This window comes from Salmo salar, chromosome ssa10 (assembly GCF_905237065.1).
Source record: "Salmo salar chromosome ssa10, Ssal_v3.1, whole genome shotgun sequence".
Classification (NCBI taxonomy): domain Eukaryota; kingdom Metazoa; phylum Chordata; class Actinopteri; order Salmoniformes; family Salmonidae; genus Salmo; species Salmo salar.
In genome coordinates, this window is record NC_059451.1 from 105,402,150 (window position 1) to 105,427,378 (window position 25,229).

The following is a 25,229-nucleotide window of genomic DNA, read 5'->3' on the forward strand; positions in this document are numbered from 1 at the left end:
TCAGCTCTCAGCTCGCTCGCTCTCTCAGCTCTCAGCTCGCTCGCTCTCTCAGCTCTCAGCTCGCTCGCTCTCTCAGCACTCAGCTCGCTCTCTCAGCTCACAGCTCGCTCTCTCAGCTCACAGCTCGCTCTCTCAGCTCACAGCTCGCTCTCTCAGCTCACAGCTCGCTCTCTCAGCTCACAGCTCGCTCTCTCAGCTCACAGCTCGCTCTCTCTCTCTCGCTCTCTCTCGCAGCTCTCTCTCTCGCAGCTCTCTCTCTCTCGCTCTCTCTCTCTCTCGCTCTCTCGCTCTCTCGCAGCTCTCTCGCTCTCTCTCGCAGCTCTCTCGCAGCTCTCTCGCAGCTCTCTCGCAGCTCTCTCGCAGCTCTCTCGCAGCTTCTCTCTCTCGCAGCTCTCTCTCTCGCAGCTCTCTCTCTCTCGCAGCTCTCTCTCTCTCGCAGCTCTCTCTCTCTCGCCAGCTCTCTCTCTCTCGCTCAGCTCTCTCTCTCTCGCTCAGCTCTCTCTCTCTCGCTCAGCTCTCTCTCTCGCTCAGCTCTCTCTCTCGCTCAGCTCTCTCTCTCTCTCTCGCTCAGCTCTCTCTCTCTCGCTCAGCTCTCTCTCTCTCTCGCTCAGCTCTCTCTCTCGCTCAGCTCTCTCTCTCTCGCTCAGCTCTCGCTCTCGCTCAGCTCTCTCGCTCAGCTCTCGCTCAGCTCTCTCGCTCAGCTCTCTCGCTCAGCTCTCTCTCTCGCTCAGCTCTCTCTCTCTCGCTCAGCTCTCTCTCTCTCAGCTCTCTCTCTCAGCCTCTCTCTCAGCTCTCTCTCTCTCGCTTCAGCTGCTCTCTCGCTCAGCCTCTCGCTCAGCTCTCTCTCGCTCAGCTCTCTCTCTCTCTCTCGCTTCAGCTTCTCTCTCTCGCTCAGCTCTCTCTCTCGCTCAGCTCTCTCTCGCTCAGCTCTCTCTCTCTCTCTCAGCTCTCTCTCTCTCTCTCGCTCAGCTCTCTCTCTCTCGCTCAGTTTTCTCTCTCTCGCTCAGCCTCTCTCTCTCGCTCAGCTCTCTCGCTCAGCTCTCGCCAGTTTTCTCTCGCTCAGCTCTCGCTCAGCTCTCTCTCGCTCAGCTCTCTCTCGCCTCAGCTCTCTCTCGCTCAGCTCCTCTCTCTCTCAGCTCTCTCTCTCTCTCGCTCAGCTCTCTGCTCTCTCGCTCAGCTCTCTCTCTCTCTCTCTCTCTCTCTCTCAGCTCTCTGCTCTCTCGCTCAGCTCTCTGCTCTCTCTCTCAGCTCTCTCAGCTCTCACCATGCCACTTTACACAGGGGTCGTGTTCATTAGGGAAAACGGACTGAAACACAATTTTATTCCTAATGCAAAATGTTTTGCGACCGTGCACCCTAATGAATATGACCAGGGAGAGAGAGTGTGCCTTCGTTCCTCTGACCTCTGTGGCCACAGAAAGTGACTGCGTGGGATACTGAAGTAAACACCAGGGAGATAAAAGGAAGTTTTTAAAATCAACTCCTGCAGAGGAGGAAGTGAACAGCTGGAAGTGACTGTCAGATTTTCCCTGAAAAGCATGGTGACTTGACTCCTCAGAAAAACCATCCCTGTAGGCTACTGACCGTTTCAAACCCACTCCGTAACTGACACAATGGACTCCACATGGAAACTTGGTCTTGTGTGTTTGGTTTGCCTTAAAAGGAGATGTCTGATGCTCATGTCTGTGCCGGTAACTGTTATGTTTGATGTTATGTTTTGGAATGGCAACCTCAGGAATTTATTGAGCAAGCCGCCATCTTTCATTTTTAAATCGGCCCAGTGTTCCAAATGAGGTCTGTCAAGACCGTTTTTTTGTTGTGTTGAGTCAAGTCTCCTTTTGACTCATGAAAAAAGGACACACCTTGTTCAAGCAGCCTACCATGCAGTTAATGTGGCAGTCGAAGTAATAACTGATAATGTCAAGAAACACTGAGGTATTCTTATCCAGTACCAGACTAGTATCAATGAATTATATTATTGTTACATTTAAAAAAATTATGAAAATGTGTGCTTTCCCATTGAGAGCAGTACATTGTCAGTTGTTCTGGACATGGGTGATTTTGTGGGAAAGTCAACCTGAGCGTGCCTAAAAAGTTAGTAATTTCCAAATGAAACCACGTTCATAATTATTCTAAAGGTCTATACAGTGCAGTCAGGAAAAGATTCAGACCCCTTCCATTTTTCCACATTTTGTTACGTTACAGCCTTAATCTAAAATTGATTAAATAAAAACATTTCCTCATCAATCTATACACAATACCCCATAATACCAAAGCCAAAACAGGTTTTTAGAAATGTTTGTAAATGTATTAAAAACATATATTATTTACATAAGTATTCAGACCCTTTGCAATGAGACTTGAAATTGACCTCAGGTACATCCTGTTTCCATTGATCATTCTTGATGTTTCTACAACTTGATTGGAGTCCACCTGTGGTAAATTCAATTGATTGGACATGATTTGGAAAGGGACACACCTGTCTATATCAGGTCCCAGTTGCGTGTCAGAGCAAAAACCAAACTACGAGGTCAACGGAATTGTCCGTAGAGCTTCGTCACCGTATTGCGTCGAGGCACAGACCTGGGGAAGGGAAACCAAACATTTCTGCAGCTTTGAAGGTCCCAAGAACACAGTGGCCTCCATCATTCTTAAATGGAAGCAGTTTGGAACCACCAAGACTTCATAGAGCTAGCCTCCCGGGCGAATTGGGGGAGAAGAACTTTGGTCAGGGACGTGACCAAGAACCCTTTGGTCACTCTGACAGAGCTGCAGAGTTCCTCTGTGGAGATGGTAGAACCTTCCAGAATGACAATCATCTCTGCAGCACTCCACCAATCAGGCCTTTATGGTAGAGTGGCCAGACGGAAGCCACTCCTCAGTAAAAGGCACACTACAGCCTTCTTGGAGTTTCCCAAAAGACACCTAAAGGACACAAAAACAGAAACAAAATTCTCTGGTCTGATGAAACCAAGCTTGAACTCTTTGGCCTGAATGCCAAGTGTCATGTCTGGAGGAAACCTGGCACCATCCTTACGGTGAAGCATAGTGGTGGTGGCAGCATCAGGCTGTGGGGATGTTTTTCAGCAGCAGGGACTGGGAGACTAGTCAGGATCGAGGCAAAGCTGAACGGAGCAAAGTACAGAGTGCTGCAGAGATGGTTGTCCTTCTGGAAGGTTCTCCACATCGGAACTCTGCAGCTCTGTCAGAGTGACCATCGGGTTCTTGGTCACCTCCCTGACCAAGGTCCTTCTCCCCCAATTGCTCAGTTTGGCCAGGCGGCCAGCTCTAGGAGTCTTCTTCCATTTAAGAATGATGGAGGCTACTGTGTTTTTGGGACCTTCAATGCTGAAGACATTTTTTGGTACCCTTTCCCAGATCTGTGCCTCGACACAATCCTGTCTCGGAGCTCTACGGACAATACCTACGATCTCATGGCTAGGTTTTTGCTCTGAAATGCATTGTCAACTGTGGGACCTTATATAGAAAGTGTGTGTGTGTGCCTTTTCAAATCATGTCCAATTTAATTTACCGCACGTGGATTTCAAGCAAGATGTAGAAATATCTCAAGGATGATCAGTGAAAACAGGATGCACCTGAGGAAATTTCAGGAAATTTTTCATTGGAAGAAAAATTCCCCAAATTCCAGGGTTTTTCTTAAATTCATCAAAGTTAGCTTATAACAGTGAACCTTTTTTGTGGGATACACATAAAGCAATTCTAGGTCTTGTGGCATATTTTGGTTAAACTATCCCCAATTCAATGGAATTGCAACCCTCTGCATGCTCAGTGCATTCTTCCATCACATGTGCAGTGCATTCTTCTTCACATGTACAGCTGATTCTTAAGATCTTGCACACTAATGAGATGCTATTGAGCCCACACTATTACACTGTCTGAGCCAAGGGCTACATGCTTTCTGGTAAGTTTTGATTACAATATTGGGTGGGGTGAATATATTTGATGACATACATGATTTTTTTGTTAACTAGTAAATAGTAGCCTACAGCAAAGTGTGTTTAAATAATTTATAACTTAACAATTTCTGCTAGTTATTTTTTGCTACCATGTGGGTTTTAGTTTGCTTGTGACTGCTAACTGAGTGTTAATTCACCTGTTTCCATACATGTTTCATTTTAAAACATGTATCTTACAAAATGAGTTTTAATCGAATTGCTTAAGTATTTATCTGTACATGGAATTGTATTATTTAAAAAATGTATAATTCTACTCTATTTTTTTCTAATCTTTACAGGAAAATGCCACGGGCACTATCTGATGTGTGGAGACATTTCACTGCAGCTAATGTAGAAAGAAAAGCTGGGTACACTTGCAAATACTGTATCAAATCATATGTGAAGAATGCAACAAAGATGCGGAATCATCTGGCCAAGTGCATAAAGTTTCCTCAGCGCTCACAACAAGCAACCTCTGACAAAAGTCCCTCTACTTCTATTTGAGGTGAAAATTTTGAATCAGACACCTTATCGATAGCAACCGCTCATGGTCCTCCTGGAATCAGATGTTTTTTGACTTAATGGAGGAATGTAGTCAGAAATGCTGATGAATGTCTTGCTCGAGCTGTGTATGGAACTGGTTCACCTCTGATGCTCACAGGCAATGTGTATTGGAAGAGATTTCAACAAAGTTCAAGTGAAGGTCAAGCAAATCATAGATAAAGCAGACTGTATTGCAATCATCTCTGATGGATGGTTGAATGTTCTTGGGCAAGGAATAGTTAACTACATCAACTCCACCCCTCAACCAGTATTCTACAAGACCACAGACGCACTGGTACTGGTCTCTACATTGCAGACGAGCTGAAGGCAGTCATCAATGACCTTGGGCCACAGAAGGTATTTGCACTGGTGACAAACAATGCGGCGAACATGAAGGCTGCTTGGTCTAAAGTGGAGGAGTCCTACCCTCACATCACACCCATTGGCTGTGCTTCTCATGCATTGAATCTGCTCCTTAAGGACATCATGGCACTAAAAACAATGGATACACTCTACAAGAGAGCCAAGGAAATGGTTAGGTATGTGAAGGGTCATCAAGTTATAGCAGCAATCTACCTCACCAAGCAAAGTGAAAAGAATAAGGGCATCACATTGAAGCTGCCCAGCAACACCCGTTGTGGTGGTGTTGTCTTCATGTTTGACAGTCTCCTGGAGTGGAAAGAATCTCTCCAAGAAATGGCCATATCACAGTCTGCCGATATGGACAGCCCCATCAAGAGGATCCTCCTGGATGATGTATTTTGGGAGAGAGTGGTAAGCAGCCTGAAACTCCTGAAACCTATAGCATTAGCCATTGCACAGATTGAGGGAGACAATGCCATCCTGTATGATGTTCAGACTCTGCTTGCAGATGTAAGAGAAGAAATCCGTACTGCCCACTTCACTGTTGCTCCAAGCAGAGGAAACTGCAGTTCTGAAATGCATCAAAAAGCATGAAGACTTCTGCCTGAAGCCCAGCGTACATGTTGGCAAGAGCATCCTGTTTGGTGCAGAGATCAACAAGGCCTATGGTGTCATCAGTATCGTGTCTCACCACCTTGCATGGATGAGGGCAAGGTTCTTGGCAAATCCCACCGACATCTGCCACCTCAGAGCACAACTGGTCCTTGTTTGGGAACACACACACCAAAGCACGCAACAGGCTGACCAATACAAGGGTGGAAAAATTGGTGGCCATCGGGGAAAATGTAGGCTTTTTGAGCCTGACTACGAGCCATCCTCAACAAGGTTGGAAAGTGACTGTGAAGATGAGGCCTCAGTCTGATGTTCAAGAGGTGGACATTGAGGAGGTCCAGGGAGAAGACATGGAAGCGTGAGAGGAAGACAACCAAAGCTTTCGTTTCTAGACTATCATTTTACAGATGTATGTTGAAAAGGTTTTTGGGAGATGCGATGGATCATTAGGAATCATTCAATATTCCCTTTTGTTGTTCAGTGAAATCATCCCATGTGAAGTCAACTCATGTAATTAAAGTTCAATTTGTAAGTAATTTTTTTTTCTATTAGGAGGATTTAATCATTTGCTATTAGGTCTACTTATGATAAGTTAAAAAGTTTGTTTCTGTCTCCATATGATATGGTAAATATATGCAATGCAAACAACATCTATATTTAAATGGTATTAATATTAATTTGCATATATTACTGTTAATTCACATATATTCCTGTTAATTCCCACGGAAAGTTTCCACCTCCCCAAAATGTGCAACCCATCTGAATACTTGTGTAAATAATGCATAAAAAAAAAAAATTATACCTTTGCACAAAATTTCTAAAAACCTGTTTTCGCTTTGTCATAATGGGGTATTTATTGTATGTAGATTGAGGGAATCAATTTTAGAATAAGGCTGTAACGTGACAAAATGTGGAAAAGGGAACGGGTCTGATTGCTTTCCGAATGCACAGTAGGTCTATAGTTATTTGGGTCTAAGGAGTGTCCACCTTTATAATGAGGGGTCACTCGGGCACATTTCCATACAAAAGCTATTTTATTTCACCAGATGTTAAAGGGCTATTGAATAGATCAAATCTATATAATATGTAACCCTGGATTTTTAACTCTGTTCTTTTTAACTTTATGTTCTTCTGACGGTCATTGTCATATTTAACTTTTTCATAAGTCCTATGAGGGCAACTCGATCAAAATAAAACAGACCTATGGGACGTTTTACAATCAAGCAGTTATCCGCCTACCTTCCTGCCAACTTAACCAAATATCTAAGTATGACATCAAAGGTTAATGAGCTGGATTTAGACGTGATTATTTCAAGAATGTGGGGAAAGTGTTGTCAGAAAAAGGCATTATTTATCGTCTGATTAAAGCATGAAATCTAACGGTCAATTGCTAAATCTTAGGGCTAATATGCCATGTCACAACCTTTTGCTATGTTGATTTGGTGTTCACAGGTCTTTCTCTGAGGGTCAGGACTGGGTCAGAGTGACAAGCATTCCATAGTCAGATGATGCGTTTTACATTTAGCCAGTTAAGGGACCCTTGAACTTTTCCAGTGGAGGTGCAGTGTTTTTTGTTGAACTGTATGAACCTGACTTACAGGTCATGTGGGCTTTTAACATTAAGACAAGATACTGTAGCTTGCCTACGTAGTAAAACAATTAGGTTTAACGGTTCATCCTAAAAGCATGATACTTTTATGTACTCTATATGAGTATTTGCAAAATTGCACATTATTTGTTTGACTGAACACAATTGTGTGTGGAGAATGAAATTCATTGTGCATTTAATAATCTCTTTGAATTACCAAGTGTGTGTGTGCAATTAGTTTATTTTTATTTGATTGCATGATGTTTTTCTCATCACATATTTCATACACAAAAATATTGCACTTAAGTCCAATATAGCCTTGGAAGCTTGGAACTTCAGACAAACAGAAGTGTAATGGTTCTGCACTCAAAAAGATGTTGCATAAAGCTTACTTAATTTAGCTTTTTTTTAAAATATCTTCACTCCATCAGGGATAGCGTACACAGAAGTTTTGGCTTTACAGCCTTCTTCTGTGTGTTGGTAAAATGGTATTTTAATTCAAAACAACAGATGTAGGGAACAACCGATGAGCAGCAGGTGCTTCTAATCAGGGTTGCCAATCATCTGCCAATCAGGGATGTGGCTTTTCTGGTCTCCCTCTATACAAGTTAGTCACAAAGAAATACAGAATTGTATGAGAGCTGGCACAAAGGGCAATTCATGAATCAATTGCCTTAGGTGTCCTCTCACTTGGATACGTTATATCAATTCATGAGAGTTCTGTCTTACTATCCAGGTCTGTACCCAAACAATTCGAGCTTCTACTTTTAAAAATCCACCTTTCCAGAAACAAGTCTCTCTCCACTGCCGCTTGCTATAGACCACCCTCTGCCCCAGCTGTGCCCTGGACACCATATGTGAACTGATTGCCCCCCCATCTATCTTCAGAGCTAGTGCTGCTAGGTGACCTAAACTGGGACATGCTTAACACCCCGGCCATCCTACAATCTAAGCTTGACGCTCTCAATCTCTCACAAATTATCATTGAACCCACCAGGTACAACCCCAAATCCGTAAACACGGGCAACCTAATAGATATCATCCTGACCATCTTGTTCTCCAAATACACCTCTGCTGTTTTCAACCAAGATTTCAGCGATCACTGCCTCATTGCCTGCATCCGTAACGGGTCTGCGGTCGAACAACCACCCCTCATCACTATCAAACACTCCCTAAAACACTTCTGCGAGCAGGCCTTCCTAATCGACCTGGCCCGGGTATCCTGGAAGGATATTGACCTCATCCCGTCACTAGAGGATGCCTGGTCATTCTTTAAAAGTGCCTTCCTCACCATCTTATATAAGCATGCCCCTTTCAAAACATTTTTGAACCAGGAACAGATATAGCCTTTGGTTCACTCCAGACCTGACTGCCCTTGACCAGCACAAAAATACCCTGTGGCATTCTGCATTAGCATCGAATAGCCCCCGTGATATGCAACTTTTCAGGGAAGTCAGGAACAAATATACACAGGCAGTTAGGAAAGCTAAGGCTAGCTTTTTCAAGCAGAAATTTGCATCCTGTAGCACAAACTCAAAAAAGTTCTGGGACACTGTAAAGTCCATGGAGAATAAGAGCACCCCCTCCCAGCTGGCCACTGCACTGAGGCTAGGAAACACTGTCACCACCGATAAATCCACTATAATTGAGAATTTCAATAAGCATTTATCTACGGCAGGCCATGCTTTCCACCTGGCTACCCCTACCCCGGTCAACAGCCCTGCACTCCCCATTTCTCCTTCACCCAAATCCAGATAGCTGATGTTCTTAAAGAACTGCAAAACCTGGACCCCTACAAATCAGCTGGGCTTGACAATCTGGACCCTCTCTTTTTAAAATTATCTGCCGAAATTGTTGCAACCCCTATTACTACCCTGTTCAACCTCTCTTTCGTATCGTCTGAGATTCCCAAAGATTGGAAAGAGGCCGCGGTCATCCTCCTCTTCAAAGGGGGAGACACTCTAGACCCAAATTGCTGCAGACCTATATCCATCCTGCCCTGCCTTTCTAAGGTCTTCGAAAGCCAAGTTAACAAACAGATCACCGACCATTTCGAATCCCACCATACCTTCACCACTATGCAATCTGGTTTCCGAGCTGGTCATGGGTGCACCTCAGCCACGCTCAAGGTCCTAAACGATATCATAACCTCCATCGATAAGAAACAATACTGTGCAGCTGTATTCATCGACCTGGCCAAGGCTTTTGACTCTGTCAATCACCACATTCTTATTGGCAGACTGAACAGCCTTGGTTTCTCAAATGATTACCTCGCCTGCTTCACCAATTACTTCTCTGATAGAGTTCAGTGTGTCAAATCGGAGGGCCTGTTGTCCGGACCTCTTGCAGTCTCTATGGGGGTGCCACAGGGTTCAGTTCTCGGGCCGACTCTCTTCTCTGTATACATCAATGATGCCGCTCTCGCTGCTGATGATTCTCTGATCCACCTCTGCGCAGACGACACCATTCTGTATACATCTCGCCCTTCTTTGGACACTGTTAACTAACCTCCAGACAAGCTTCAATGCCATACAACTCTCCTTCCGTGGCCTCCAACTGCTCTTAAATGCAAGTAAAACTAAGTGCATGCTCTTCAACCGATCACTGCCTGCACCTGCCCGCCTGTCCAGCATCACTACTCTGGACGGTTCTGACTTAGAATATGTGGACAACTACAAATACCTAGGTGTCTGGTTAGACTGGAAACTCTCCTTCCAGACTCACATTAAGCGTCTCCAATCCAAACTTAAATCTAGAATCGGCTTCCTATTTCGCAACAAAGCATCCTTCACTCATGCAGCCAAACATACCCTCGTAAAACTGACCATCCGACCGATCCTCGACTTCGGCGATGCCATCTATAAAATAGCCTCCAACACTCTACTCAACAAATTGGATGCAGTTTATCACAGTGCCATCCATTTTGTCACCAAAGCCCCATATACTACCCACCACTGCGACCTGTACGCTCTCGTTGGCTGGCCATCGCTTCATACTAGTCGCCAAACCCACTGGCTCCAGGTCATCTACAAGTCTCTGCTAGGTAAAGCCCCACCTTATCTCAGCTCACTGGTCACCATAGCAGGACCCACCCATAGCACGTGCTCCAGCAGGTATATCTCACTGGTCACCCCCAAAGCCAATTCCTCCTTTGGCCGCCTCTCCTTCCAGTTCTCTGCTGCCGATGACTGGAACGAACTGCAAAACTCTCTGAAGCTGGAGACTCTTATGTCCCTCACTAGCTTTAAGCACCAGCTGTCAAAGCAGCTCATAGATCACTGCACCTGTACATAGCTCAACTGTAAAAAGCCCATCCAATCTACCTCATCCCCATACTGTATTTATTTATTTATCATGCTCCTCTGCACCCCAGTATGTCTACTTGCACATTCATCCTCTGCACATCCTACCATTCCAGTGTTTAATTGCTATATTGTAATTACTTCGCCACCATGGCCTATTTATTGCCTTACCTCTCTTATCCTACCTCATTTGCACATGCTGTATATAGATTTTTCTACTGTATTATTGACTGCATGTCTGTTTATTCCATGTGTAACTCTGTTTTGTTGTATGTGTCGAACTGCTTTGCTTTTTCTTGGCCTGGTCGCAGTTGTAAATGAGAACTTGTTCTCAACGAGCCTACCTGGTTAAATAAAGGTGAAATAAAAAATTAATAAATGCCTTACCACAAAGACCATCAGGCTAAAGTCATTCATAAATATGTGGGACTAACTCATAAACGACATGAAATATCTGATATGGACAGTGTTCTTGTATAAGTCTAAATTTGAAATCTAATTATTTGTTTTAACCATGTGGATAATTTATTTCATACAGTATATCCACATGGCGTCTCTTTGGAGTAATTTGTTGTCGTAATCACCTACGTGGTGGATGAACTTTTTCCATCCTGACACCGCAATTCATTAATAGAATAATTTTGTTCTATAAAGTGTCTCGCAACTGGCGTGGTGGTTATCTTGACATCTAATACTGGAATTATGTTCTTCAAGGTGTACTTTCAAGGCGTACTTTCAAGGCGCGGGAGCTTTTTCCAATATAAGTCGTATTGCAAGCTTGGAACTTCCCCCTGTTGGAATGCAGGGTACATATCAGTGAAAGTATTCTGCAGGAGTGGACTTACCTGTGCTGGCAGGTGGAGTGACTCCTGAAATTATCTCTGTTATGACTCATTAGTCAATGCCATGCTGGAATGTACTATATACTATTCCACTAAGCTTAGTGACCTCACCTCTTAATAAGATACCCTGGCTGATATTTGTGTGTGCTTTGATTAAATCTAAACGACAAACCCTGAAGACTAAATGATTTAATATACCATGCCTGTGCACAGAGATGCCAGGGAGCAGTGCCAGCCCAGGGTTTAGTTCCCAAGCAGATATACCCTTCAAGATGGAAGCCGACACTACCTGTCAGGTCACATGCATCCAACACTTTTTCAGTTCACTTTGTTTTAAAATGTTCCGCCCTTGATGTAAGAGAACACTTTATAAGGTGAAGCTCCTCTTCTCTAGTAAACCTTTTGCCTTTTGAGACCACATCATATTTCACATTCCCTAACTCTCTGCATTTGAAGGTGCCCCTGGCTCCTTTACCTTCTTATCTGAAGAAAAGAAAAGAATGGAACAGATTAACTTCAACTAGGGTAGGGGGCAGCATTCGGAATTTTGGATGAAAAGCGTGCTCATAGTAAACTGCCTGCTACTCAGGCCCAGAAGCTAGGATATGCATATAATTGGTAGATTTGGATAGAAAACACTCTAAAGTTTCCAAAACTGTTAAAATAATGTCTGTGAGTATAACAGAACTGATATGGCAGGCGAAAACCTGAGGAAAATCCATCCAGGAAGTACTATTATTTTGAAAGGCTGTTTTTCCATTGAAAGCCTATCCTCCATACAAAGACTTAGGACCCAGTTCACGATCTCTATGGCTTCTTCTACATGTGGCCAGTCTTTAGACATTGTTTCAAGCTTTTACTCTGAAAAATTAGGGAGATACAGCACTTTCAATGAGTGGACAGTGGACATTTCCAGACATGAGTCCAGCTTCGATCGCGAGTGCGCCTTTCTTGTTTCTCCTTTTCTATTGACGAAGCTTTTGTCTGGTTGAAATGTTATTGATTATTTATGACAAAAACAACCTGAGGATTGATTTTTAGACGTCGTTTGACATGTTTCTACTAATTTTTATTGTACTTTTTGGATTTTTTGTCTGTCTGTTGTGACCGCGCTTTGTTCCAATGGATTGCTGAACAAAAAGCACCAACAAAACTGAGGTTTTTGGACATAAAGAGGGACATTATTGAACAAAACTAACATTTATTGTGTAACATGGAGTCTTGTGAGTGCAACCATATGAAGATCATCAAAGGTAAGTGATACATTTTATTGCTATTTCTGACTTTTGTTACTCCTTCTTGGCTGCTAATTGTTTGTAATGATTTGTCTGCTGGGCACTGTTCTCAGATAATCGCATGATTTGCTTTTGCCGTAAAGCCTTTTTGAAATCTGACACCGTGGTTGGATTAACTAGAAGTTTATCTTTAAACCCATGTATAACACTTGTATGTTTCATGAATTTTAATAATGAGTATTTCTGTTTTTGAATTTGGCGCTCTGCAATTTCACTGGATGTTGGCCAGGTGGGACGCTAGCGTCCCACACCCCCTAGTGAGGTTAACAGAACTTTCCCTGCTTGTCAGAATGTCAGGAAAACTGGTTTCCCATCCCTCCTTCCCTCAGGGTTTTGTGTTCTGCCCACCATGGTGTGTCTCATAGATAACCTTCCCTCAGCGCCAGTCCACTGCCACCCTCTCCCCCCCATTGACGTCCACTGCTCATCAAAGCACACTGTCACTTCCTTTCACTCACCCCTTATCCTGTTCCTCACTTCCTTAGCGACATTAGTGGGGGATGCCAGGCGAGGGGGCAGGTGGAGGGAGATGGTAGTAGGAATAGGCCTACAGGCGAGTGGGACTTCACAGATTGATTAGGATTGAGGCTTTGTTTTGTAGGTCGACTATTTATCCGCTATTTTCTTAAAGATCATGTGGATTATTTTCTCCAGGTGCAAAACTGCATGCACTGACTTCCTGACCACTGTGACAGCTGTCAAGACCACAAGGCCTATGCCTATTTTTCTTCCATTGTGTGGTTACATTTCAAATAGGATCACTTTCTCAAGTCAAGTCTGTTATCATGTTCAGTCACTTGAAATCAACTTAGTGCAGATGTACAAAAACACCCAAAACTCTTTTGAGTTACATTCACGACAGAAAACGTAAAGAACCAACTTGTCACCTGCAGGCTTCTTCACACCACGTTTGGCCAAGCGCCTGCAGCCCGTAAAGTCAGTTTGGGATTCAAGTGTAATTCAGTAGGAATCTGTTTTCATGCTTTTAGGTAAAGCTATCAGCGTCCTTCATGGCTCTGCACAGTGCAAGGGTTTGGTTACCTTCCCATTTCAATTAATCGACAGCAGCATTGCTACATTCACACAGGAAAGCCTCTCTTCCTATGGCTCAGGATGTGTGGTGCTGCGCTGAGTGCAGCTGGCACCAACTCTCTTACTCTTAGGTTTAGTAATGGAAGGCAGGAAAGCCGTTCACAAGTTAAACCAGTCCTTTCCCACTTCTCCTGTCCGCCTTGGCCAAGTTGGCCTGGCCTGGTGTTGGCTTGAAGCTTTCTAATGAGAGGTGGCCTAACACTCCAATGCTGCTTAGGTATGGTGAGGAGGTTCTTTAGCAGGTTTTTCCCATTGATTGATGAGAAGGGGATATAGCCTAGCGTCATCTTCTGTGTCTACTCTTTGTTAAGACAACTCCTTAGTGACATGTCAAGAACCTATCCCAACAAATGAGTGTGCGAAGACAGATTCTTTGAGCTCAAACATTAGCTGGAATCTGGCTTTACGAAGCCTGGCTCAACCATTCCCTCTTACTGGAATAATAACAGTGAACTTGGGCCTGGTTCTCTCAAACAGTCTGTGAGAGGAGACTTCTCCAGTGCTGCCTGGAGGCCTGCTGGGGCAACAGCTGTTTTACTGCCTGTCTGTCCACATGATCTGAGGTCACAGGTCATGGTGGGGTCCAACAAGTCAAAGCTGCCCTGGTCACAGGCCCAGAGATCCAGGGCCCTGGGGGCAGAGGGCTGGTGGGGCCTGCCTCTCTCGGTCTCTCTGGTCCTTCCATGATGGACCATAGGTCCACTGGTTTTCTACCCTCTGAGCTGCTCATAAGTCCACCCACGCAGCGGGATTAAAACGTGTGTGTGTGTGTGTGTGTGTGTGTGTGAACTGTAGGCTGCAGGATTATGTCTCTGCTGTGCTCTGGGACTGTGTGTGGGACGGGACAGACATGTCGGAAGCCTGAGCAGTAAATTGCTAGTCACTACATTACTGATCATGACCCTGTTGTCATGGAATTACCATCGTTGCAATATCACTTTTGAATGAGAATAACATTGTCAGCTTGATAGCCCCAATAGACTTACATTGTCCTTTTGCCAATGTTTGTAATGCAAGACATTTGTTCATATTTGGGACCTACTGAAAAGTCCATTGACCTTTCCATGGCTCATTGTAACATTACTGTGAGTTGACTGCATTTATTTATTTATTCTCCAACAATTTTGCAACCAAGAGGTATTTCATCAACTGCTGCTTTTTAAGATCGCTTACTTAGAAAATCCCTCTTCGTGGCAGGAGACAACACATTTGGCTCTGGAAGGTCATAACCACAAATTCTGCAAGGATTTTGACATCCAATAATCTTGCAGTTCACCCTAAAATGCATGAAATGTTACAGTGCAGTTCACTCCTCATTCTTAAGATTGTATGATTTACTGCGCCATTTGCGGTTATCTTTAGCGCCCAGCCAAGCGGCCTGGAATTCTGGCTATTTGCTGAGCTGTAGGTTCCCATGCATGACCACTATGAAAGCCAATGGAGTTTAGACTAGCTGCTCTGTGTTATGCAGATATGTCATAATACTGTGGGATATAGCCTAGCTACTGTTCACGTGTGGACCTCTAACCTATCAATCGTACGTCTTAGCCTAAGTGGCGAGAGGGAGGTAAAGCCTCCAGGGATCCTTTTAACATTGTGTTTGTTTTGTATCATGAACATGGTCACGGGAAACTTGAATCCTCTCTGAATGGCAAGTGAGATATTTCACAATGGAAACCAACAGAGAGAGTCTGTGTTGTAATATTGACTCTTTCTCAAACAAAAGGATTACAGATGATGAAAAGCAAACATGTTCCTGGTCTGAGGCCTCCTTCTCTACGGCTCCACCATTCCACAGTTGACATGACTAAGCCTTGGAAACTAGGAAACTACTCGCTGTACGGCTCTGTTTGCGTCCAGGTTTCAGATTTGGGCTTTTTAGGCATCTAATCTAATGAGTACCTGGAGATACGCCACCACACACCCTACTATTGCAGTAAAGTATGCAAATGCTTTGAAAGATAGTCAAATATCCCTGGAACCATGTAACCAAGTGAATTTATGACATACTCACAACCCACTACCAACAAGACATGTTAGAAGCTAGGAGGGATGTGGTGTCTGAGCTGAGATTTGAGAGGGTGACTGACTGGCCTGGCAGGAACCTGTAATCGAGCACGTGGAGGCATAACACCGCAAAGCAAACACACACACCGGCCACACAATCAAATTACACGGCTCCTGTTACTAATAGAAATGTGTTAAGAGTAATCCTTTGTTGCTGCTAAATATTCCACATGAGTAGTTAAGAGATTTGGAGTTACTACTGTAGGCTAATTCATTTTTTTCCCGTTTGTCAGTGACTGAGTTCCCTAACAAATCCATAGTCCAGGTTGGGATGAATTTAATGAACAATTGCTTTCCAATTCAGAAGATATCACATGTCTAATTAAATTGGCAGGAATTAAAAGGGCACGACAAAACCAATTTCCCCCCCCCCCCCCCCAGGAGACTGACAAGATTTGGTATGGGTCCTCAGATCCTCAAAAGGTTCTACAGCTGCACCATCGAGAGCATCCTGACTGGTTGCATCACTGCCTGGAATGTCAACTGCTCAGCCTCCGACTGCAAGGCACTACAGAGGGTAGTGCGAACGGCCAAGTACTTCACCGGGGCCAAGCTTCCTGCCATCCAGGACCTCTGTACCAGGCGGTGTTAGAGGAAGGCCCTAAAAATTGTCAGATTCCAGCCACCCTAGTCATAGACTGTTCTCTCTGCTACCGCACGGCATGTGGTACCGGAGCGCCAAGTCTAGGTCCAAGAGGCTTCTATCCCCAAGCAATAAGACTCCTAAACATCTAATCAAATGGCTACCCAGACTATTTGCATTGCCCCGCCTCTTTTACACAGCTGCTACTCTCTGTTGTTACCATCTATGCATAGTCACTTTAATAACTCTACCTTGATGTACATATTACCTCAACTTACCGGTGTCCCCGCACATTGACTCTGTACCGGTACCCCCCTTTATATAGTCTCGCTATTGTTATTTTACTGCTGCTCTTAAATTACTTGTTACTTTTATTCTTATCCGTATTTCTAAAGCTGTGTTGTTGGTTAGGGGCTCGTAAGTAAGCATAACCTGTTGTATTCGGCGCATGTGACTAATAACATTTGATTTGAATATCATTCTCACATAGGTGTTCCTTTTGTCCGGGTGTGAAAGGGCAGTGTGGAGTGCAATAGAGATTGTCATCTGTGGATCTGTTGGGGTGGTATGTGGATTGGAGTGGGTCTAGGGTTTCTGGGATAATGGTGTTAGCCATGACCAGCCTTTCAAAGCAGTTCATGGCTACCGATGTGAGTGCTATGGGGCGGTAATCATTTAGGCAGGTTACCTTCGCTTTTTTGGGCACAGGGACTATGGTGGTCTGAAAATGTAGGTATTACGGACTCGGCCAGGGAGAGGTTGAAAATGTCAGTGAAGCCACTTGCCAGTTGGTCGGCGCATGCTTTGAGTATACGTCCTGGTAATCCATCTGGCCCTGCGGCTTTGTGAATGTTGACCTTGCTCACATCGGCTACGGAGAGCGGGATCACACAGTCGTCTGGAACAGCTGGTGCTCTCATGCATGCTTCAGTGTTGCTTGCCTCAAAGCAAGCATAAAAGGCATTTAGCTCATCTGGTAGGCTGGCATCACTGCTCACTCCTGGGTTTCCCTTTTGAAAGCCCAGTAAAGGTCCAGTAAAAGCGACTTGTGCAAAGAATGATATAGAACGTAGGTAGTATGGTACTGTATGTCCAGGTCCATAGTCTGTATGTGCCCCATAACTGCATAACACATATTATCGGCTGCAACTCTGTTTATCTTATCACCTGTAGCCTAGTCACCTTACCCCTTTACATGTCTGCCTCCATCACTCCAGTATCCCTGCACATTGTAAATATGGTATTGGAATTGACCCTGTATATCAGGGATCATCAACTAGATTCAGCCGTGGGCCGATTTTTAAATATATATATATATATGACATTTTTTGTTGTTGAGCGGATGGTCGGTGGGCAGGAACATGATTACAAATAATTTGTAGACTGCAAATTGACTGCAAGAATCCCTAACAGATATATTTGACTAAAACATAATCCTTTCAAACCTTGCTTATGTTTTGTATATGATCAAGTGTGTCTCTATTATGCGTGGGAATACTTGGGAACAGATTTCTTACATTAAAATCACTTGGAGTTGATTTCCTGCTTCTTAAAAAAATAATTAGTTCGTCTTTTATGTCCAACAATGGAAATAAAAACTTTTTTTTTTGCTCAGAAAAGGACAGTCACAGGCCTAATGTGAGCAAGAATGAAACATGTTTTGTGTTCTGACTGTCCTAGTTTATCCCTTCTTTGTCCAATTTTGCTTCAGTTCCCAGTCTCTCTAGAACCACATTTTGCATGCACTGACTAGCTATTCGTCTGTCACTGAGACTACTCTACCTTAAACAGCCTAGTGTGATGTGTGATGACACACTAGCTGTACCACTGTGATTACCCAGGTCCCTCTGGTCCCCCAGGAGTGGTGTTCACTTCATCTACACCACCTGACTGCTCTGTGGAGGGTATGACATCATGCCGTCATCATGCTGTGTTTTAGTTCAGACAGCAGAGTGTCTGGAGCATGGGGAGCCCTTTCTCGAACAGTCTCTGGAGACTCCCGTCACGGAGTTCACCCGGAGAACGCTTCTTGTGGAACAAAGAAAAAGAGAGGAGAGAAGGGAATGACAAAGGGAAGCAGAATCTGGAAAAGGAAAAGGAGGTAAAGGAGGAGGGAGACATTGGATGATTGAGGGTTTCTTTGCTCCTTTCTCAGTCTAAAGGCTTTGATCATCTGCTGTGGAGAATGAACACTTTAGTCTTAGGTTGAAGCATGGGCACTTTGTCTGTTTTATTGTGTCTGGGACCTCAGACCATCTCTCCAAGATCCTCTCTGAACCGACAGAATATATGTCATGAATGAATGTCTAAAGTCGACTCCATGTTTTGGCTCCCGAGTGGCGCAGTGGTTTAAGGCACTGCATCTCAGTGTTAGAGGCATCACTACAGACCCTGGTTCGATTCCAGGCTGTATCACAACCGTCCGTGATTGGGAGTCCCATAGGGCGGCACACACAATTGACCCTGCGTTCTTAGGATTTGGCCAGTGTAGGCCGTCATATGTAAATAAGAATTTGTTCTTAACTGACTTGCCTAGTTAAATAAAGGTTAAATGTCAAACAACCAATGGACAGCAAATGTCCATTCAAACATGTAATCCGCTTTATTTGCTAACCAGAGTGATGTAATCCAACCTCATATGAATGTGTTCGTTTGCTTGATTGTGTGTGTGTTTGTCTGTGAGTGTTTGCGCTTGTGTGTACCCTTTAAATTTGTGTGTGTGTCTGAGCTAACGTGTGTGTGTGTGTGTGTGTGTGTGTGTGTGTGTGTGTGTGTGTGTGTGTATACTATGTGTACATGTGAAAGCCTGCCATGTGTCCAGATGCCACAACATATTTGCTTTGTGAGGCAGAGAATGATGCAAATTATATTTTGCTGCTGCTTTGTATTTCATTTGTTTCTTACCCATAGAAACACTGTGCTGGGGGTCTGATTTAAGGACACCTGAATAGGCCTACACAATAAACATCTTGATTCACAGGCTTCATCTTTGGAAAAGCTTGAATTGTTTGCATTGAGTGGCCATTCCTGTTTCTCCCATCCCACCCTTTCTCACTCTAGATGTCACTTAGCTATTTCTATAATGTCCATGATTTGTTCATGTCAATGCCCTTCTCCCATTCGTAAATGGTGCCGTAAAAGTTCCCGCCACTGAAATGTGATAGGCTAGTTCTTAATGTGCTGAGTTTTATTTATACCTACTCTATGTAACAGAGATGCCTGCATAGCATTTCCTGTGGCGTGGATAATATGAGTATCCACATTGCTCTAGCCCATCTAATTATAGTCTTCTCTGGAAGCACACTGTAGCATACTTGCACACCGGTGACATGGCACATCCTGTGTTGACTGTCTGGCTTGAATCACCCGGCCAACCCCCCCACCCCGCCCAAACTTGAGTCATTTCTGGGTTGTAGTGAGGTGAAGTGTGCCACGGGGCTGTGATTCTGGGGGAGTGCTCCTTGCTCCTCCTCTGATCTCGCATGATGTGTCCTCCTCCAGACTAGAGCCTCGCGGTTTGGGTTTCCAGGACCTTGAGAGTAAATCCTTCGGTCCCAGTGAGTCAGTGTGGGAATTACCACAGTGAGCGCTTCTAAAGTTAACTTTCAGGCTCGGCTCAATTTCAGCCAGTCTCAAAAGGGTGATATTGTCCTGCCAGAGAAAACAAGGAGACCAAGATACTTTGTGCACTGGAATCTGGGAAATGTTTACTCTGCTTTTCTGGTTCTTCTTGACCTCAGTGTTCCAGTAGTGGGACTGTTCTCCTCTCCCCTCTCGTGCTGTTTAAAGTCTTATTCTGACCCCCTGTTTTCAGCCGAGAATCTCCCATAGAGGGCAGTCAGGGCACACACATTTATTTATGGACCTTGAGGACTAACTTCAGAGGTGTTTTTGAAGTTCCACTACATTCAGTTTGAGGAAACGTACACCTTGTATGAACCGAGAATCCCAGAAATAGATACTTTCTTGTTCATAGTTCTACTATATAGTTCTAGTCTGCTGCTGGTATATTTCAGAGGTTATCCAAGTTACAGGGAAGAACTGAACCAGTCCACCTATGCGGGTGGCTAGTGTACATCATCAGGTGAACCCACACAGACTGAACCCACAGGTGCAGAAAGCCTTCTCAAGGAGCCCTTTGAGGTATTTAGGGAGAGCAGAAGCATGGAGGTGGTGTCGAGGAAAGGGATAAGGGGGCGAATGTGGAGAGGCCACCTCTGCTGGTGCTGCACTTCCAGAGCTGGGAGGGAGAGCCAAATCCAGAGCCTAGTTGTTTTGACAGCGATGAGGAGTTGGCAAGGTGCGAAACAGCGATTTGGAGCCCATGTACCTGCCTCACAATCTAGTCTTGTCTGACACTAACAGGTCCTAGGTCAGCACTGTTTCCCCCTGTATTAATTTAGCTGTGGCACACCGCTGCTGCTAAATTGTTGCCATCACTAGGGCTGTGATGGTCATGGAATTTTGGATGACTGTAATTGGCTAGCCAAATGCCCGCGGTCACCGTATTAACCGTTTTGAATAGTAACATGTACGCTCCTGACTACATGTTCTGCCATAGAAATAGAATGAATAGAACAGCCGTGGGCTTCTCTTTGAAGAGGTAGGGTTTCGGGTGTTTTCGGAAGATGGGCAGGGACTCTGCTGTCCTAGCATACCAGGCAGAATCATATCAGGATTATTTGCATTAATCCAGTGGGAATTTGTTTTGCAAACTCCATCACATGTGCGCTTCAGAAACACAGCTAACCAAACAACAGTGCTAGGTGAATGTGCACTTGAATTAAAGGGTAGGTACATTTAAAAAAATAAAATCCTAGATAGCATTGTTGTGTAGCCTACTTAGAACATCCAATTGTGTTTTTCTATGAAAAAACTGTGATTCTGAGAGTGAAAACCTGAAAAAATTGGGGGAAATCTGAAACCAATCAACTCATCAATTGCTCAGAAAAATGGTTGGATCAAACCATGTAGAGTACAGAGCTGTTGCCTTTCATTCACTGCTGACCAGTTTGCATTGCTCATGCTTTCTCTTCCTTTTTTTAGCATGTCTGTGCACTGCATTGAACTAGTAAAATATGGCTTATGGCTGTTTTTAAAGGGCACAGTCTGCACTTTAATCCAGTCTTGAAGAGAGTAGACAGAGGCATTCCAGACCTGACAGCTGATTTATAGACACCAACATGTGTGAGGGAACTCTCCCCTGCGTTGAAGGGGCTAGAACAAGACCATTTTAAAACCACACTGCATGTTTTAGCAGGTGAACAGAACAGAGGAAAGTGAACATTCATAAACAAGAGACATTGCCTGGTGCCTACTGTTGGTGCCATTAAACCACCACAAGCTGAATGAATGGGATTTGAAAACATTTTTTTTAAATGTTTTGGGATGACAGAAGGAAAGACTTCCTGTGTCCAGAGTCTGAAATCCTGTACCACTGAGAGCGGCGTTCCATGCTCACTGGTGCCCCTGTTGCTTTTCCTGTTTGGCCTGTGTGTTCAGTGGACTTCCTGTCTCCGGTGGCAGTGGCCTCATTCCTAGATAACAGGGTTAAGGTCCTGTGGCCACAGAAGCCCTCGCCAATCAGCAAACACAGTCAGCTAAAAACAGTCAGGAAACACTGGCACTGCAACAAAGACCACTCTTTGGTTGGCTAGCTAGGTAGGCTACCTCCCTTACAAGCATTGCATTTATGTAAAAGAGGCTGTCTTGTAATTGATCACAGAGGGATTTCACCAACATAATGGCAAGCAGTCACAGCCGATGCTTGTGATGAGAGGAAGGGCAAGGAAGGGTCAGTCAAAGGCTGAACAGCTTGATTGTAGTAATTCAAATTCTCATGTACAATCAGCCTATGGATATTTTGTTGCTGTTGATGTTCTGGCATTTATAGCTGATTAGGCCAATCTTTCATACCCTGTTTATTATGCAGTGGACTTGATATCCTGCAGGAATCCTGCAGGAATGGAACATGATATCCCATTAGATCCTGCTGGATCACTCCTTGATAGACTATTAATAGAACAGCATAAAGGAGAGAGTCTACACTGTCACCTGTGGTATGTCCAGCAAGTTCCTATTGAAGATCATTTAAGACGCTTAAGGCGTCACTACAGACAGCCTCGTTCGATTCCAGGCTGTATCACAACCGGCCGTGATTGGGAGTTCCATAGGGTGGCACAGAATTGGCCCTAGTTTGGCCGGTGTAGCCCATCATTGTAAATAAGAATTTGTTCTTAACTGACTTGCCTAGTGAAAAGGAAAAAAAAGGAAATTCCAAATCAGCCTCAGTAATGGGTCTTGATGACCTTGTGAAATATGCAGACATTCTCCTAACTCAGTAATAATTGTGCTTGTCTTCTCGCTCCCTGACAGAACGAAGATGCTTGAGACAGGGAGCTAAAGGCCTCACCAGAGCGGAGTGCGTGCTAGAGCCAGGGGCTGGGGCCTGACCAGAGGCCCCTGAGAGGGTTGCAGGTCCATGGGGACCATGGGGGATCCTGGAGGCTTCACCACCACAGGGGAGCGGGTGAACCCTGCCCACGTAATGTTTGACCGCTTTACCCAGGCCTCCACCTGTAAGGGCACGCTCAAAGCCTTCCAGGAGCTCTGTGACCATCTGGATCTCAAGCCCTGTGAGTACCGGATCTTCTACCACAAGCTCAAGTCCAGGCTCAACTACTGGAAGGCAAAGGCACTCTGGGTTAAGCTAGACAAGCGGGCTGGCCAGAAGGAGTACAAGAAGGGACGAGCATGTGCCAACTCCAAGGTATGTGACTTTTTTTCTGTCTCATATCCTTGTTCAAAGTACCTGAGATAATTGTTCTGTATATAATTGGGTTGGGCCCATATTCACATTGTAATATTGTCTATTTGCCCTTGTTGAATATTGTAATATTTTGCGATAATCGATATCGCCAGTATTCGATAATATCTTAATATCAGCCAGCTCTAGTACTGTATATGCTACATTTTCCCCGTCCTTAGTGTCTGATCATCGGGGCGGGACCATGTGGCCTGCGGACGGCCATCGAGCTGGGCTTCCTGGGGGCCAAGGTGGTGCTGCTGGAGAAGAGAGATGCTTTCTCCAGGAACAATGTGCTCCACCTGTGGCCCTTCTCCATCCAGGACCTCAGGGGCCTCGGGGCAAAGAAATTCCACGGAAAGTTCTGCGCCGGAGCCATCGACCATATCAGTGAGTGGATAAGACTATCCTACTCCCATTTCCTACTCTCTGTCTTTTAGAAAATGATTTCATGTTTTACTGTGTACAGCATTATCATCTATGAGGAGAAGACTTCTGGTGCTTTCCAGGACCATAGATCAGCTGTAACATTGCGGTCTTTTCAGTTGTTGAAGCTACTAAATGTTCTCCTCTAATCTGTTTGACTCTCTGTGCAGGTATCCGCCAGCTCCAACTGATGCTGCTGAAGGTGGCCCTGCTCCTGGGCATCGAGATCCATGTCAATGTGGAGTTCAAGGGTCTCATCGAGCCCCCCGAGGACCAGGAGAACGAGAGTAAGACCCTTGTGAAGTGACTGCTCTATAGACCCCTGTCACATGACTGCATTAAGACCCATGTCATATGACGTGACTGCTCTTCATCCAAAAATGTATGGGAACAAGGAAGGGCCATGTGTTACTGTACTGTTACTGTATGCCACAGTTCTAACAGAGAGCTCTCTCTCATCCCACATGGTTGTCAGTGAAGGAAAAAGTAAAATCATATGCTAAATAATACAACATTACATGTCTTGTCTTGCTTGTTTTTGCAGGGATAGGGTGGAGGGCTGAGGTCCACCCCAGGACACACCCAGTCAACGAGTTAGAGTTTGACGTCATCATTGGGGCAGACGGAAGAAGAAACACGCTGGCAGGTAAAAAGCAACAAAAAAACGCATGGTTCAAAATTAGTTGTGTAAAACACCATGAGAACTGTAGCCCTCAAGAACACACCTGTGGTTGGTTTACGGGTCCAAACCTCTCTTCTCGTCTCTCACTCCCTCTTTTCCTGCCTCATGTTGTGCACATGTGATGTGAGTCTCCCCGGCCCTCCCTCATTCCATCCGTTTTCAGAGAGCAATCCTCCATGGCCTCTCACTGGAGCGGAGCAGGAACCTGTGAATTGGCTGTCTGTTTCCTGTATGAGCTAACATCCCTCAGCAGCACTGGGAGCCCTGTAGTGTGTGGACTGCTCTGACCCCTCTCCTCTGCTGCTGCTGGTGCCTGCTGAAACCACTTTAGAGATTCTCTCTAGAGGGGAGGGGAAGCAGTTTCCCTCAGGGCTAGCCAGTAGTCACTTCATACAGTGTCCGTACTCAGCCTGCAACCTTACATGAGATTATTAAAAAGTCTTGCAGTTACATTGATAGTTAGTCAATGACAGTGTGCATCAAAGCCTAACAAGCGCCACCTTCATTTCTCCTTTTCTCTTTTACAAACATGTGAGTAGTGTGTAATACAAGGAAATGTTCTCTTCATTTCTGAACCTAACAAAGAACGCTGACATTCACTGTCTACATAATGACACTGACCGGAGTCTAACATTTTACATCCTGTCTCCTTCCTCTCCTCCAAACAGGGTTCAGGAGGAAGGAGTTCCGAGGCAAGTTGGCCATCGCCATCACGGCCAACTTTATCAACAGGAACACCACGGCCGAGGCCAAGGTGGAGGAGATCAGTGGAGTGGCCTTCATCTTCAACCAGAAGTTCTTCCAGGACCTCCGGGAAGCCACGGGTCAGTCATTTTGCCATAGGGAGAGATAACATGTAATAATCCTCGTTATAAGATGTTATAAAGGCTCATAGGTGCTTATAACAAGTTATAAAGCATTATAATTCTAGGCTTTTAGTAAAATTTTACACATTGTTATAGATTTAGGTGATACACAAAAAAATGTAATAGCTGATGAGCACATACAGTGCCTTCAGAAAGTATTCAGACCCCTTGACTTGTTCCACATGTTGTTGTAGCCTGAATTCAAAT

At 44.6% G+C, this 25,229-nt stretch overlaps 1 protein-coding gene across 30 annotated transcripts in view; it reads left to right on the forward strand.

Moving 5' to 3' along the window:
- LOC106561386 (protein-methionine sulfoxide oxidase mical3a) overlaps positions 1 to 25,229 on the forward strand; it is a 157,517-nt gene that overhangs the window by 51,559 nt on the left and 80,729 nt on the right. For all 30 annotated transcript variants that reach the window (XR_006757069.1, XR_001318787.2, XR_006757070.1 and 27 more), the window contains 5 exons: positions 22,619 to 23,012; positions 23,231 to 23,438; positions 23,645 to 23,761; positions 24,019 to 24,120; positions 24,825 to 24,980. Coding sequence is in view for 27 of the 30 variants with exons in the window: in XM_045688313.1 (XP_045544269.1) it covers positions 22,725 to 23,012; positions 23,231 to 23,438; positions 23,645 to 23,761; positions 24,019 to 24,120; positions 24,825 to 24,980 (871 nt within the window). In the remaining 3 variants the exon portion in view is untranslated. The remainder of the gene's footprint in view (positions 1 to 22,618; positions 23,013 to 23,230; positions 23,439 to 23,644; positions 23,762 to 24,018; positions 24,121 to 24,824; positions 24,981 to 25,229) is intronic.